The 18,052-nt window shown below is 45.0% G+C and overlaps 1 protein-coding gene across 1 annotated transcript; it reads left to right on the forward strand.

Annotated features, from left to right (window-relative positions):
* The first annotated feature begins 14,012 nt into the window (after positions 1–14,012).
* On the forward strand, positions 14,013–15,666 carry LOC123097292 (uncharacterized). Its single transcript, XM_044518994.1, has one exon. It carries the CDS (start codon positions 14,139–14,141, stop codon positions 15,342–15,344), a length of 1,206 nt encoding a protein of 401 aa, XP_044374929.1. The 5' UTR covers positions 14,013–14,138; the 3' UTR covers positions 15,345–15,666.
* The last annotated feature ends 2,386 nt before the right edge of the window (positions 15,667–18,052 follow it).

Consider the following 18,052-nt stretch of genomic DNA (forward strand, 5'->3'; position numbering starts at 1 on the left):
TGCTAAATTCACGGAAAGCATCGGTATCCATAAAAGATATAACACAATCAAACTTAGGTGTTATACCTGACTCCTTACCTTCGTCGAGTTCCCAATCTTCAGAGTTGCGTTTAATTCTTTCCAATAAATCCCATCTGAACTCAATATTCTTCATCATAAAAGCGCCAGTACAAGAAGTATCGAGCATGGAGCGATTATTGAGAGAAAGCTGAGCATAAAAATTTTGACTAATAATTTCTCTTGAGAGCTCATGATTGGGGCACAAATATAACATTGACTTAAGCCTCCCCCAAGCTTGAGCGATGTTTTCTCCTTCGCGAGGCCAAAACTTATATATAATTACGATCACGATGAACCAGATGCATAGGATAAAACTTCTGATGAAATTCCAATTTCAATCGTTTGTAGTTCCATGATCCAATATCATCACATAGCCTAAACCATGTCAATGCCTTTCCCTTCAAAGATAAAGGGAAGACTGATAGAGGCAAAGGTGTCCCGTCTTTCGATGAGATGATGGATATCGCTTTGATGGAAGTCGACTTTGACGATCCGACTACGAACGTGCGAGGACGTCGCGCCTTAGCAATCGCTAAACCAACTCCGAGAGGTTATTGACCACGCCGGAGCACGATCAACCTGACCACGAGGGTCTGTTTCCTGCGAGCAAACGAAGAACAAGCAAGAAACTGAGATTGCAATCTCGATATTGCGAATATAAGATGAAAGCTTTATTGATCAAGGTGGGGTTCTGTGACGCCTTTCTCTGGTCGTTGAACACAAACGAAATACGCGAAGTTGCAGCTATGGCGAACTTTTAATCTAAACAAAACCCAAAGTCTAAACGACGCCCTAAGGGCTGTATATATGGAGGGAGAGGGGGAAATTTCGTGGCCCTTGGGGAAGGGGTCCGAAACCAACCCTATCTCTTGTTTCCCCACACATACGGACTCTAAAAATAGCCTATACTCAAGTATTTCGAAATTACATGGGCCTGGCCCAATAATAAGGTGACGCAGCACCTAGAATAGCCTCTGGACGAAAATTATGAAGTAGCATCTTGTATATTTCGTCCAAGGCTTCATGCACGCATTATGGTGGCTTCAATGTCCTGAAATCATCATGTAACTCCATTCTTGTCCCCCATGCGCATGCCATCATCTCCATGCTTGTTCTTGCTCCAATGTTCATCCTTCTCAAAGCTAGGCCCTTCATTTGTAAGCAAAACAAATGTATCCAATTTAGGCAGCATCATATTCTCATGAACATTAGTATCATTACCAAGAAACGAAAGTACCTGGTAATTTAATTGGCGTGCGCGAGCTCTAGTAATTGGTCCAGTATGTATAGCAGTAGGGGCTGTGGGTGTAACAATGGTATTGATGTCCTCATCATCCTCCCCTTCTTGAAATGAAGTCGTCCTCGACGGAAGCTCATCTCCCTCACCCAAATAAGGCTTCAAATCTGCAATGTTAAAAGTGGGACTAACCCCAAAATCTGGAGGCAGCTCAAGTTTATATGCATTATCATTTATTTTCTCTAACACCTTAAAAGGACCATCAGCACGTGGCATTAGCTTTGATTTGCGCAAATCAGGAAATCTATCCTTACGCAAATGTAACCAAACAAGATCTCCAGGTGCAAACACAACATGTTTTCTACCCTTATCTCCAGCAAGTTTATATTTAGCATTCATACGCTCAATGTTTTCCTTAGTTAACTCATGCATTTTTAAGATCAATTCAGCACGTTGTTTAGCATCAAAATTAACCTTCTCCGAAGATGGAAGAGGCAACAAATCAATAGGTGCACGAGGTAGGAAACCATACACAATTTCAAAAGGGCACATCTTAGTAGTAGAATGCAATGAACGATTATAAGCAAACTCAATATGAGGCAAGCATTCTTCCCACATTTTCTTATTATTCTTCAAAACAGCCCTAAGCATAGTAGACAATGTTCTATTGACTACTTCAGTTTGTCCATCAGTTTGGGGGTGACAAGTAGTACTAAAAAGCAGTTTAGTCCCCAACTTAGCCCATAAACATCTCCAAAAGTGGCTAAGAAATTTAGTATCACGATCTGAAACAATAGTATTTGGCACACCATGCAAACGAATAATTTCACGGAAGAACAAATCAGCAACATTAACAGCATCATCGCTTTTATGACATGGTATAAAGTGTGCCATTTTGAGAATCTATCCACGACAACAAATATGCTATCCCTCCCCTTCTTTGTTTGAGGTAAACCTAAAACAAAGTCCATAGATATATCCTCCCAAGGAACACTAGGTACAGGCAAAGGCATATATAAACCATGAGGATTGAGTCGTGACTTAGCTTTTTGACATGTAGTGCAGCGAGCAACAAAACGCTCAACATCCCGTCTCATCTTTGGCCAAAAGAAATGTGTAGCAAGTACGTCCTCCGTCTTCTTCACGCCAAAGTGTCCCATTAATCCTCCTCCATGCGCCTCCTGCAACAACAAAAGACGAAGAGAGCTAGCTGGAATGCATAGCTTATTAGCACGGAACACAAATCCATCATTAACGACAAACTTGTTCACCGAGCAACCTGGAAATCTGATACCACTATATAGAGGCAAAGGTGTCCCGTCTTTCGATGAGATGATGGATATCGCTTTGATGGAAGTCGACTTTGACGATCCGACTACGAACGTGCGAGGACGTCGCGCCTTAGCAATCGCTAAACCAACTCCGAGAGGTTATTGACCACACCGGAGCACGATCAACCTGACCACGAGGGTCTGTTTCCTGCGAGCAAACGAAGAACAAGCAAGAAACTGAGATTGCAATCTGGATATTGCGAATATAAGATGAAAGCTTTATTGATCAAGGTGGGGTTCTGTGACGCCTTTCTCTGGTCGTTGAACACAAACGAAGTACGCGAAGTTGCAGCTATGGCAAACTTTTAATCTAAAGAAAACCCAAAGTCTAAACGACGCCCTAAGGGCTGTATATATGGAGGAAGAGGGGGAAATTTCGTGGCCCTTGGGGAAGGGGTCCGAAACCAACCCTATCTCTTGTTTCCCCACACATACGGACTCTAAAAATAGCCTATACTCAAGTATTTCGAAATTACATGGGCCTGGCCCAATAATAAGGTGACGCAGCACCTAGAATAGCCTCTGGACGAAAGTTATGAAGTAGCATCTTGTATATTTCGTCCAAGGCTTCATGCACGCATTATGGTGGCTTCAATGTCCTGAAATCATCATGTAACTCCGTTCTTGTCCCCCATGCGCATGCCATCATCTCCATGCTTGTTCTTGCTCCAATGTTCATCCTTCTCAAAGCTAGGGCCTTCATTTGTAAGCAAAACAAATGTATCCAATTTAGGCAGCATCATATTCTCATGAACATTAGAATCATTACCAAGAAACAAAAGTACCTGGTAATTTAATTGGCGTGCCTGAGCTCTAGTAATTGGTCCAGTATGTATAGCAGCAGGGGTTGTGGGTGTAACAATGGTATTGATGTCCTCATCAAAGACCTTCTTCTTGATAACATCCTCGGGCATACCTGAAAGCTTAAATAATCCACAAACTTCATCCACATAGATTAGGTGCAAATCGGGATGCAATGTTTCATCTCCTGTAAAAGGATTAGCTAGCAGTTTCTCTATCATACCCGAAGGAATTTCAAAGTAAACATTTTCAGTAGGTTCAATAGGTTGAGGAGCAACTCTTTGCTCTACTGGTCGGGGTGAAGATACCCCGAACAAGCCCCTCAAAGGATTACTTTCCATAGTAACAAGTGACAGTAAATTTCAGCACACTATATAAATTTTTCCTTACCAAATTCCACTTACCAAAGGTGCTTCACTCCCCAGCAACGGCGCCAGAAAAGAGTATTGATGACCCACAAGTATAGGGGATCTATCGTAGTACTTTCGATAAGTAAGAGTGTCGAACCCAACGAGGAGCAGAAGGAAATGACAAGCGATTTTCAGTAAGGTATTCTCTGCAAGCACTGAAATTATCGGTAACAGATAGTTTTGTGATAAGGTAATTTGTAACGGGTAACAAGTAACAAAAGTAAATAAAGTGCAGAAAGGTGGCCCAATCCTTTTTGTAGCAAAGGACAAGCCTGGACAAACTCTTATATAAAGGAAAACGCTCCCGAGGACACATGGGAATTATCGTCAAGCTAGTTTTCATCACGCTCATATGATTCGCGTTCGTTACTTTGATAATTTGATATGTGGGTGGACCGGTGCTTGGGTACTGCCCTTCCTTGGACAAGCATCCCACTTATGATTAACCACTCTTGCAAGCATCCGCAACTACAAAAGAAGTATTAAGGTAAACCTGGCCATAACATGAAACATATGGATCCAAATCAGCCCCTTACGAAGCAACGCATAAACTAGGGTTTAAGCTTCTGTCACTCTAGCAACCCATCATCTACTTATTACTTCCAAATGCCTTCCTCTAGGCCCAAACAATGGTGAAGTGTCATGTAGTCGACGTTCACATAACACCACTAGAGGAAAGACAACATACATATCATCAAAATATCGAACGAATACCAAATTCACATGACTACTTATAGCAAGACTTCTCCCATGTCCTCAGGAACAAACGTAACTACTCACAATTCATATTCATGTTCATAATCAGAGGGGTATTAATATGCATGAAGGATCTGAACATATGATCTTCCACCAAATAAACCAACTAGCATCAACTGCAAGGAGTAGTCAACACTACTAGCAACCCACAGGTACCAATCTGAGGTTTTGAGACAAAGATTGGATACAAGAGATGAACTAGGGTTTGAGAGGAGATGGTGCTGGTGAAGATGTTGATGGAGATTGACCCCCTCCCGATGAGAGGATCGATGGTGATGACGATGGTGATGATTTCCCCCTCCAGGACGGATGATTCCCCGGCAGAACAGCTCTGCCAGAGCCTTAGATTGGTTTCGCCAGGTTCCACCTCGAGACGGCGGCGCTTCATCCCGAAAGCTTCCTTATGATTTTTTCCAGGGCGAAAGACTTCATATAGCAGAAGATGGGCACTGGAGGCCTTCCAGGGGGCCCACGAGGCAGGGGGACGCGCCTAGGTGGGTAGGGCGCGCCCCCCACCCTCTTGGATGGTGGGTGGCCCCCCTCTGGTTCTTTCTTCGCCCAATATCTTTTATATATTCCAAAACGTGCCTCCGTGAAGTTTCAGGACTTTTGGAGTTGTGCAGAATAGATCTCTAATATTTGCTCCTTTTCCAGCCCAGAATTCCAGCTGCCAGCATTCTCCCTCTTCGCGTAAACCTTGTGAAATAAGAGAGAAAAGGCATAAGTATTTGTGACATAATGTGTAATAACAGCCCATAATGCAATAAATATCGATATAAAAGCATGATGCAAAAATGGACGTATCACCAAACACCAAAGAGTAACAAGGTCCACAAGGCATTAGTGGGGGGAAACAAATATCTCTTGGTGGAAGTGTAGATCGATGCCTTCTCCTCCAAACCCTAGAGCAAAAATAAATTTGGTTGGCTAGGGGGAGAGATCGGGCGAGAATGAGCTATAGGGCAACAATGGAGCTTGGGGGATAAGAGGTAGTTCTTCTTGGGGAGGAAGACCCCCTTTATATAGTGGTGGCAAATCCAACCGTTATGTGCCCACAGCCCACACACAAGCGATAATACCGCCCAGGGGAGCGATACCACCGCTTGGGCCGGTAGTTCTAGGTGTAATGTGAGAGTACATGAGTACAGGAGCGTAGTGCCGTCGGAAACTCAGTACTACCATCCTCACCAGCGGTACTACTGTTAAGTGTCTCAGGACACAGAGAATCAACGCTAGTAGAGGGTGGGTAGGATGGAAGTACCGCAACAAGCGACACTACCGCGCCCTACTACCGCTCTACTATCATGGAGTAGAAATAGGTTATAGAAGCATTAAATTAGGCGATAGTGAGTGCGGTAGTAGAAAACAGAAATAACGCTCATGCGGTACTACCGCCCTACTACCGCTAATTCCTTCAAAGCTGCAGAAAGGTTGTGGTAGTGGGGTAGTACAAGGCGCAGTAGTACCGCTCAAGCGGTACCACCACTTGCTGTTACCGCCCTACTACCGCGAGAGCAAATAAGGCCACAATAGCTCTTATACAAGCGGTAGTGACCGTAGCACCGGAAACCGCTACCCGGGGCACTATTACCGCTTGGGTGCTTCAAAATAGCCCAAGCAAAGAACAGTAAGACCTTCAATGTTGCTGGAAGGATACGTGGGTGTATATGTGATTCCACCCTAACCTTTCCAATGTGGACCCCCTCTTTATAGTACGATTTTCCTACAACTCAAATCCACCGAAAAAGTAACATCGAAAACAACTGTCTTCACTCTTTACCACCGAGGGGAGTAAACCGTCTTGTGCCACATGTAATAATATCTGATATGCTCAATGCACATGGTTAGTCTGCAAATTGCATTGTCGTCAATAACCAAAACCACTAAGGGAGAAATATGCCCTAACACTTGGGAAGATAAAACCATCCCACATGCCAGGTCTCACTGTCCTCCTTCGGGGTGCCGACGAGATAACCGGAGCCCGGAGCCCTACAGACCTCGGCTCCACCGCATTCGAATAATGTCCCACCTAGGACACGTGGGTCAAGGCAGAAGTATTTGCACCACAACTCAAAGTGTGGTTGGCATCCGAGGAAGGCTTCACATAATGTAACAAAGGAAGCTATGTGGAGAACCGAATTAGGTGATAGGTGGTGGAGCCGAAGGCCATAACATTGTAAAAGGCCCATAGGGAAATGATGAATTAGAAATCCCAGGCCCCGGAGAAGGAAAGGAACGAAGCAAACCTGCTCGTGTGCTTGCGGTTCGGGGTAGGAATCTTAAAGGACCTCGATGCCAAGCGCGACAAATCCAGGGCGGGTGCATGCGAACTTTGGCTCGGGCAAGTATCCAATGGTGGAGAGCCGGTTTAGCTGTCCCTAATACACCGAGCAGCTCTCACAGTCTCCTTCGAGGGGAATGGAAGGGCGCGAGGATGAAGCCGCGACATTTTCCACGACGACAAGCTCTCTCATGGTGATTGGAGCAGAAGGAGGCGAGATTAGTGCGAGGCTGGAACAAACGATGGGCATGTGAAATCTCTCGGCCCTTCTGTTGCGGCTTTGTACGACGATTCCCAGTCGTTGATCGATGGGACGCTTGAGTCCTACAACGGTAAATCTGCATGTTTCCCAGGCGTCGTGCGACACATGCACACACTTGAAGGAAATATGCCCTAGAGGCAATAATAAAGTTATTATTTATTTCCTTATATCATGATAAATGTTTATTATTCATGCTAGAATTGTATTAACCGGAAACATAATACTTGTGTGAATACATAGACAAAGGGAGTGTCACTAGTATGCCTCTACTTGACTAGCTCGTTGATCAAAGATGGTTATGTTTCCTAGCCATAGACATGAGTTGTCATTTGATTAACGGGATCACATCATTAGGAGAGTGATGTGATTGACTTGACCCATTCCGATAGCTTAGCACTCGATCATTTAGTATGTTGCTATTGCTTTCTTCATGACTTATACATGTTCCTATGACTATGAGATTATGCAACTCCCGTTTACCGGAGGAACACTTTGTGTGCTACCAAACGTCACAACGTAACTGGGTGATTATAAAGGTGCTCTACAGGTGTCTCCAAAGGTACTTGTTGGGTTGGCGTATTTCAAGATTAGGATTTGTCTCTCCGATTGTCGGAGAGGTATCTCTGGGCCCACTCAGTAATACACATCACTATAAGCCTTGCAAGCATTGTAACTAATGAGTTAGTTGCGGGATGATGTATTACGGAACGAGTAAAGAGACTTGCCGGTAACGAGGTTGAACTAGGTATCGAGATACCGACGATCGAATCTCGGGCAAGTAACATACCGATGACAAAGGGAACAACGTATGTTGTTATGCGGTCTGACCGATAAAGATCTTCGTAGAATATGTGGGAGCCAATATGAGCATCCAGGTTCCGCTATTGGTTATTGACCGGAGAGGTGTCTCGGTCATGTCTACATAGTTCTCGAACCCGTAGGGTCCGCACGCTTAACGTTACGATGACGGTTATATTATGAGTTTATGTGTTTTGATGTACCGAAGGAGTTCGGAGTCCCGGATGAGATCGGGGACATGACGAGGAGTCTCGAAATGGCCGAGACGTAAAGATCGATATATTGGACGACTATATTCGGACTTCGGAAAGGTTCCGAGTGATTCGGGTATTTTTCGAAGTACCGGAGAGTTACGGGAATTCGTATTGGGCCTTAATGGGCCATACGGGAAAGGAGAGAAAGGCCCCAAAGGGTGGCCGCACCCCTCCCCATGGACTAGTCCGAATTGGACTAGGGAGGGGGGGCGCCCCCTTCCTTCTTTCTCCTTCTCCCTTCCCTTCTCCTATTCCAACAAGGAAAGGAGGAGTCCTACTCCCGGTGGGAGTAGGACTCCCCCCTTGGCGCGCCCTCCTCCTTGGCCGGCGGCCTCCCCCTTGCTCCTTTATATACGGGGGCAGGGGGGCACCCCATAGACACAACAATTGATCATTGATCTCTTAGCCGTGTGCGGTGCCCCCCTCCACCATATTACACCTCGATAATATCGTAGCGGTGCTTAGGCGAAGCCCTGCGTCGGTAGAACATCATCATTGTCACCACGCCGTCGTGCTGACGAAACTCTCCCTCAACACTCGGCTGGATCGGAGTTCGAGGGACGTCATCGAGCTGAACGTGTGCTGAACTCGGAGGTGCCGTACGTTCGGTACTTGATCGGTCGGATCATGAAGACGTACGACTACATCAACCGCGTTGTGTTAACGCTTCCGCTATCGGTCTACAAGGGTACGTGGAAAACACTCTCCCCTCTCGTTGCTATGCATCACCATGATCTTGCGTGTGCGTAGGAATTTTTTTGAAATTACTACGTTCCCCAACAGTGGCATCCGAGCCTGGTTTTATGCGTTGATGTTATATGCACGAGTAGAACACAAGTGAGTTGTGGGCGATATAAGTCATACTGCTTACCAGCATGTCATACTTTGGTTCGGCGGTATTGTGAGATGAAGCGGCCCGGACCGACATTACGCGTATGCTTACGCGAGACTGGTTTCACCGTTGCGAGCACTCGATGCTTAAAGGTGACTGGCGGGTGTCTGTCTCTCTCACTTTAGTTGAACCGAGTGTGGCTACGCCCGGTCCTTGCGAAGGTTAAAACAGCACCAACTTGACAAACTATCGTTGTGGTTTTGATGCGTAGGTAAGAACGGTTCTTGCTAAGCCCGTAGCAGCCACGTAAAACTTGCAACAACAAAGTAGAGGACGTCTAACTTGTTTTTGCAGGGCATGTTGTGATGTGATATGATCAAGACATGATGCTATATTTTATTGTATGAGATGATCATGTTTTGTAACCGAGTTATCGGCAACTGGCAGGAGCCATATGGTTGTCGCTTTATTGTATGAAATGCAATCGCCATGTAATTGTTTTACTTTATCACTAAGCGGTAGCGATAGTCGTAAAAGCAATAGTTGGTGAGACGACAACGATGCTACGATGGAGATCAAGGTGTCGCGCCGGTGACGATGGTGATCATGACGGTGCTTCGGAGATGGAGATGACAAGCACAAGATGATGATGGCCATATCATATCACTTATATTGATTGCATGTGATGTTTATCTTTTATGCATCTTATCTTGCTTTGATTGAGAGTAGCATTATAAGATGACCTCTCACTAAAATTTCAAGATAAAAGTGTTCTCCCTGAGTATGCACCATTGCGAAAGTTCTTCGTGCTGAGACACCACGTGATGATCGGGTGTGATAGGCTCTACGTTCAAATACAACGGGTGCAAAACAGTTGCACACGCGGAATACTCAGGTTAAACTTGACGAGCCTAGCATATGCAGATATGGCCTCGGAACACGGAGACCGAAAGGTCGAGCGTGAATCATATAGTAGATATGATCAACATAGTGATGTTCACCGTTGAAACTACTCCATCTCACGTGATGATCGGACATGGTTTAGTTGATATGGATCACGTGATCACTTAGAGGATTAGAGGGATGTCTATCTAAGTGGGAGTTCTTAAGTAATTTGATTAATTGAACTTAAATTTATCATGAACTTAGTCCTGATAGTATTTTGCAAATTATGTTGTAGATCAATAGCTCGCATTGTTGCTTACCTATGTTTATTTTGATATGTTCCTAGAGAAAAATTATGTTGAAAGATGTTAGTAGCAATGATGTGGATTGGATCCATGATCTGAGGATTATCCTCATTGCTGCACAGAAGAATTATGTCCTTGATGCACCGCTAGGTGACAGACCTATTGCAGGAGCAGATGCAGACGTTATGAACGTTTGGCTAGCTCAATATGATGACTACTTGATAGTTTAGTGCACCATGCTTAACGGCTTAGAATCGGGACTTCAAAAACGTTTTGAACATCATGGACCATATGAGATGTTCCAGAAGTTCAAGTTAATATTTCAAGCAAATACCCAAGTTGAGAGATATGAAGTCTCCAACAAGTTCTATAGCTAAAAGATGGAGGAGAATAGCTCAAGCAGTGAGCATGTGCTCAGATTGTCTGGGTACTACAATCGCTTGAATCAAGTGGGAGTTAATCTTCCAGATAAAATAGTGATTGACAGAATTCTCTAGTCACCATCACCAAGTTAGTAGAACTTCGTGATGAACTATAGTATGCAAGGGATGACGAAGGTAATTCCCGAGCTCTTTGTGATGCTGAAATCAACGAAGGTAGAAATCAAGAAAAACATCAAGTGTTGATGGTTGACGAGACCACTAGTTTCAAGAAAAGGGCAAAGGGAAGAAGGGGAACTTCAAGAAGAACGGCAAGCAAGTTGCTACTCAAGTGAAGAAGCCTAAGTCTGGTCCTAAGCCTGAGACTAAGTGCTTCTACTGCAAAGGGACTGGTCACTGGAAGCGGAACTACCCCAAGTATTTGGTGGATAAGAAGGATGGCAAAGTGAACAAAGGTATATTGGATATACATGTTATTGATGTGTACTTTACTAGTGTTTATAGCAACCCCTCAGCATTTGATACTGGTTCAGTTGCTAAGAGTAGTAACTCGAAACGGGAGCTGCAGAATAAACAAAGACTAGTAAAAAGCGAGGTGACGATGTGTTGGAAGTAGTTCCAAGATTGATATGATCATCATCGCACACTCCCTATACTTTCGGGATTAGTGTTGAAACTAAATAAGTGTTATTTGGTGTTTGCGTTGAGCATGAATATGATTTGATCATGTTTGTTGCAATACGGTTATTCATTTAAATTAGAGAATAATTGTTGTTCTGTTTACATGAATAAAACCTTCTATGGTCCACCTAATAAAATGGTTTGTTGGCTCTCGATCGTAGTGATACACATATTCATAATAATGAAGCCAAAAGATGCAAAGTTAATAATGATAGTGCAACTTATTTGTGGCACTGCCGTTTAGGTCATATCGGTGTAAAGCGCATGAAGAAACTCCATACTGATGGACTTTTGGAATCACTTGATTATGAATCACTTGGTACTTGCGGACCGTGCCTCATGGGCAAGATGACTAAAACACCGTTCTCCGGAACTATGAAGAGAGCAACAGATTTATTGGAAATCATACATACAGATGTATGTGGTCCGATGAATATTGAGGCTCGTGGCGGATATCGTTATTTTCTCACCTTCACAGATGATTTGAGCAGATATGGGTATATCTACTTAATGAAACATAAGTCTGAAACATTTGAAAAGTTCAAAGAATTTCAGAGTGAAGTTGAAAATCATCGTAACAAGAAAATAAAATTTCTACGATCTGATCGTGGAGGAGAATATTTGAGTTATGAGTTTGGCCTTCAGTTAAAACAATGTGAAATAGTTTCACTACTCACGCCACCTGGAACACCACGGTGTAATGGTCCTTGCGACTTTACACGTCATGGGCAGATAATAATGCTGCTTTACGTGTCTCGGGGCATGTTATGGCCCGTTCGATTGAACGTCTTGATGGTGGGCCCCTGTCACCTGTAGACGCTGCAAAAGTTGTTAGGGTGGGGCCAGGCTGTCGACCTAGCCTCGGTAATTTTTTTGCTTCACCCTTAAGATGAAAAAAGCTCGACATGTGGTCTTCGTTCTGAAGATCTCCTGGATGCGCCAAGGCTCAACAATTTTGGAAGGAAGGCTTGTTAACCCGCCTACAAGACCGAAGACTAAGGACGGAGAACAACTCGGAGTGGCTGAGAAGTGTCCTCGGCTTGAAGACCGGTTCAGGGGCTACCAATGGTGTCCTAAATACGGGGGGTGCTAACCGCTTCGAATCCCAGACGTATGGGCTGGAATGAGGCTCCCAAAAAGCAACCAGTCCGTGGGCCACATCCGCACCCCCAGGAGAATCAATGTGGAATATTCTGAAGACTTAGCACACACTCCAAGACTTAGAGGCGATCTTCAACAGGATTACCCATAGATGTAACCCAGCTATGTGTAACCTTAGATACCCCCGGTGTCTATATAAACCGAGAGGTGTAGACCGTAGACGCCAATACATACACATACGATCTTGTGGTAGATCAACATGTACTATGTACCCCTTAATCAATAAAATCAAAGCAGAATGTAGGGTGTTCTCTCTTAAAGAGATCCCGAACCTACATAAAATTCCGTGTTCCTATTACCATCATGTAAGGCTAGTAGCTCGGGACTACCTACCTGAGATGTGCTGAATTTGAGACCATCACCAGAACAAGGAAGGGCGTGCAAGCGTGTACGTCGTGTCCACACCGACTCAATCCCGTCCATGCCGATTCAATTCCGGTCTAAATCTGGGTCAAAAAAAAAAATAGGTCACGGCACACTCAGTTCCTTTGGGCGTGTTTGGTTGCCCAACTCGCACCTGGCTCGCATCCCTCGTGCAATAAACTGGATGTTTGGTAGACTGCACATGTAACTGGGTCTGGCCCGACTGATGCAAATAGGGCTCCCCAGCCAGGCTGAGCGGAAACGCAGGAATCGTCCGTTCCTTGGATGCAGGCACGAGCTGATGCAAACCTCCTGCACCGCTGCACCCACGTCCCCCCATCACGTGTGCAGCTTCACGCAGGGGTCGCGGTTCCCCTAACCGCAGCTCCCTCATTTGCGTTTCCATCTTGCTCTCGCCCCTTTTCGCACCGCTGCCGGCCTCCGCCGCCATTGCTCACCCCCACTTCTCCGGTACTCCATGTGCGCCGCCGCCTGCCGGATCCAGATCCGGCACCGATTTTCTTTCCCCCGCTGCCATTGCTCCCCCACTTCTCCTGTACTCCATGCTTGGCGCCGCCTGCCGGATCCAGATCCGGCACCGATTTTCTTCCCTACGACATCTCCCACCTCCCCCCTCCTCCACCGGTTCTCAAATTGGTCAATGGTGCCACCTTCTTGTCCTTCACCTCCTCATCTGACCCGCCAGAAGCAGGAAGGGACCTCACCACCCCTCTTCTGCTTCTCCACCGCCGCCGTTGGGAGGTGGTTAGCCGGCCTCTTCTCCAATTTCTTTTTAGTGGGTCAAAATTGATTATTATGGGTTCTTCTAGCTGAAAATAGGGGAATTCACAAACATTTAGATTTTGCCTTTTACTAGTTTCCTAGCGAGGACCGATGATAATTGAAATTTGATGCCAAAGATGATGTGTTCTATATCAGTTTGCACCTTGTCTTGTATTTTGCATCTCATCCATTTAGAAGTTCTTTTTTTCAGGAATTTCTAATGCAGTCTACCAAACAACATCTCTTGTGTACAACATCACTCATGCACATATACCCTAGAGTCCACCAAACACACATGTCGCCTCATCCTTGCATAGTGTAACCAGGCCCGGCTGAGCCTGGCTCCTCCATGCGATGCAGCCTGTAGCTACCCAGCCAACCAAACACGCTCTTTGTGTCACCGCGTTGGTCCGTGCCAAACTGACGCGACCGGCGCTGCGTTCGAGTTCCTTTGAGATGCTGAGACACACCACTTTGCACCATAAACTCTCCACCGAAAGGAAAGAGTAAACTGAACCCTCGAAAAAGAAAGCCATTTGTCCCATTTCCCCCAAAACCATGAACTTCTCCGTTGGCGCCGGCGGTAGTGGAGATGGCGGAGGCGAGGGCGGGAGGGTGCAAGCGGAGCGGTGGCTGGAGATTGCGGCGAAGCTTCTCGCCGCGCGCGACCTCGTCGGCTGCAAGCGCTTCGCCGAGCGCGCGGTGGAGGCGGATCCGCTTCTCCCCGGCGCCGACGAACTCCTCGCCGTCGCTGACGTTCTCCTCACCTCCCAGGCGATGCTCTATACCGGAGAGCCTGACCCATACGCCGTCCTCCAGGTGCCCTCCAAAACCACCGACCACGGCGCCATCTCCCGCGCCTTCCGCCGCCTGGCGCTCCTCCTCCAATCCAGCAACCCCCACCCCGGTGCGGATGTAGCCCTCCGCATCGTCAACGACGCCTACGAACTCCTCTCTGATCCATCACGCCAGCCACTGCGTTCTGCACGTACCAACATCCCTTCTGGTGCTCCCTCTCATCCAGCCGCTGCCGCCGCTCCTGCAGCTGAGGCAACGGACTTCTGGACTGCGTGCCCGTTCTGCTGCTACGTCCATCAGTATCCGCGCGAGCTAGTTGGCCGCGCGCTCAAGTGCCCAAACGAGTCTTGCCGCCGGGGGTTTGTGGCTGTTGAGATCCCTACACAGCCGACCATCGTGCCGGGCACCGAGATGTACCACTGTGCTTGGGGGTTCTTCCCCCTTGGTTTCCCCAACTCGGCGGATCTGGGTGGCAACTGGAAGCCATTTTACAAGGTCTTCCCTTGGAACAATGCGCCAAGTGGTGGGGGTGCCATTGGTAGGAACTATAGTAACCATGGTGGAGGCAGCAATGGCCGGCAGCCGCAGAATGAGAGTGCTCGTGGTGGATCATCCAGAGGTAGGGTCAAGAAGACAACTGCTCGCAAGAAGGTTGGGGCGGGGCCCAAGAGGCGTTCTTTTGGTGGTGGTGTGGAGAGCGGCATTGATGCATCGATGCTTGGACAGGATGGGTGGGCTGAGGGTGAGGAGGGTGAAGGTGGACAGCGGGAGGAGGTAAGAGGGATTAACATAAATGAGGAGGCACAGGCTACAGATGGTACCGGCAGGGCAAATGTCACAGGAGGAGTCGAGGACCTGGGCAGCTTCCATTTGGATGTTGATCCAACCGAGGATATACTAGGGAATCTCGGAAATTTACACAACTTGCCGTTCTTGAGGGTGGATAATCTTGGGAGGATGCTGTAACTGTTCCCATTGCTTGTCATGGTGCTGAAGACCTGAAGTATCGTATGATTAGCTGGGTTGGAACAGATGCTCCAAGGACTGTCTTTACCTTGTTGTAGTTCTTGTTATTGTGCTATTATCTCATCTTGGCAGTGGTAGTGTACTTTGTTGTAGTTTGCTAGCAATGGAGTCGTTTGATTCAGGCTGCCACAGAAGTACTTTGTGACTTTGTGGTGTCTCCAAATTTGTCAGGATATGTGCTCTTGTCTTTGGCAGACAAACTTGTCGGTATTTCTTGTAATGGAAATAATGTTTCGTGGATCAAGTGTTGTTTGATTGGTTATGCTTGTCATGCCACTTTGGTTTCTTCAAAGGGTCCACGGTGACTCGAGAAGTTTCTAAGAGCAACTTATCAAGTAAGTGAAGCTGGCTCCTCTTGTTGAATACATAGACTTTTGTTTTTGCAAAGGCGTATATTAGCTACGATAATGATTGACTTGGCAATACCAAGTTTGTCATTCTACTATGAAGTTGATAATTAAATGATTTAATATGCTTAAATAGGATTTCATGCAGTAGGTAATTACCTCTATTCCTTATGCTATTGATTTTGGTTCATTATGATCACATAATTGTTATTAGGAAATATGGGATTAATTCATGTAATCAGTACGCGATCAAGTTTATTGTTACAAAAGTTATGTACAAAAAGTGCATGGACCGAAACCTATCAAACTAACAAGATGTCTTTACTCTCAACTTACCAAAATTCCATAATACTTGGTCTCTTACAAAATCGGCATCATAATCATCTCGTGTTACAGTGTTCACCTTGTAATGGTTTGCATCTCATAGTACATTGCTGACCACAAAATGTTGTGCTTTAACTAGGATCTAGTAACTAGGCCTATTGCTTCATGATCATTTAAACATGTATGATTTGGGTTACTTTGATCTTATTCCACTTTCTATTAGACTCATGATCGTCTAGACTTGTATGATACAGGTTTGTTCATTTTTATTTCAGTATCTATGAGGCTGTCAAACTAGGCTTCGTATTGAGATGGTGTAGATAAGTCTTTGGGTAGTCACACATTCTTTTATCATTCAGACAAAATACTCACCGGACAGATCTATCTTCCTCATACTCGCGTTATGATTTGGCAATCAGATATTATTTCTTACATTTCCTTAGGATGTCTCACATTGAAGTAGATACACACACACACACACACATGGAGAAACATGGATAATTAAGTGAAATTTTTGAATGTGAAATAAAAAACGAGTTGCTCTTAAATATATTATGGAACTTTGTATCGAAACAATGTGGCTAGTTTTGGTGCCTTGCCTAGCATTTATCTTCTTTTAAATAGACACTATACGAGTTGCTGCCGTCAGCTTTTTGTTTTGTACAAAATGCAGCCAAGTTTTGATAGTTATGTGTGCATTTTATATCTGTAGGTTCCTCTTTCTGTGATTGAAAATGATTACCACATTGCATCCAATATCTACTTGTTGAACAGATCTGGATGGCCCGATTTGACAATGTTTCATGTAGATAAACATCTGCCTTTCCCAGACAGAAGTCAGCTGCCCCAAACACCCTTTGATACTTCAGCTTTGGAGGGGATATCATTAGCGTGTGGAACAAATTTTATTTTTCTTATTCAGTTTATGAAGCTGTTTATCCCCTGGCCTCAAATATGGGCAGCTTGTAAAGCTCGGCCACTAGTTTGCCGAAAAAGGTGCTAACTGTAGCTGTTATACTTGTCCGGCAATTGTTGTACGCCGCTCATTATCTTCTATTGGTATCAAAAAAGGGACTAACCTATCTACGCCCTCCGTTCACTTTTATAAGTCATTTCAGACAAGTGAAATTGTGTTGTTTTGCACACTGTCTGAAACATCTACAAAGCCTAATAAAAATGAACAAAGGGGTATCTAATATCTATATTTTCATTGTTTTAATATATTCTTCTCTCATAAGCCTGCTTGGTAAACATAGGCTTTGTTTGGTTGCAAGTGAAGGATAACCCAAGGTGAAAGGCCCCTACTGGATCTCCGACGGAGATATCACCCCCTTTCCCTGTGGCAGTTTGTTAATCAGGGGAAGGGCGCTCCACTGTGAGAGTGGCAACAGAGCACACGAGCTCGCTTGCTCCTGTTAGCTGCACCAATGGAATAATCACACGTGGGCACATGTATTAAGTGCGGTTGCGCAAAACAGGGAAGGATATGCAGCATCCACAGTAGCATACGGTGACAGGTTTCGTTTAATGTGATGGCACGAAGATGGTAGGACATGCAACGAATGATGCACATATGTTCCGTCGGTACAACATGCTATTTATTATATATTTTTTGCAAAAAAATACTATTTATTATAATTAGAGAACAGTATATTTTTTGTTCCTCAACTTCTGTCGGATTCTAAATTTGGTCCCGTAACTTCGAAACCGGACAACTTGCACCCCCAACTACTGAAACCGGATAAGTTTCACCCCGGTTTCGATTGCGCTGACTCCAATTCACGTATTATTTTCAAATTCGTGAATGTTTTTAAATTTCGCATACTTTTTTCAGATCTGCTTAATTTTTGAAGTTTTCTTAAACTTTGCAAATTCGCGTATTTTTTCTTCAAATCCATGATTTTTTATAATCCTTGTACTTTTCGAATCTATGTACCTTTTCCAAGTCAGTATTTTTTTAAAAGAATCACATACTCT

The sequence above is a fragment of the Triticum aestivum genome, chromosome 4D (assembly GCF_018294505.1).
Source record: "Triticum aestivum cultivar Chinese Spring chromosome 4D, IWGSC CS RefSeq v2.1, whole genome shotgun sequence".
Taxonomy (NCBI): domain Eukaryota; kingdom Viridiplantae; phylum Streptophyta; class Magnoliopsida; order Poales; family Poaceae; genus Triticum; species Triticum aestivum.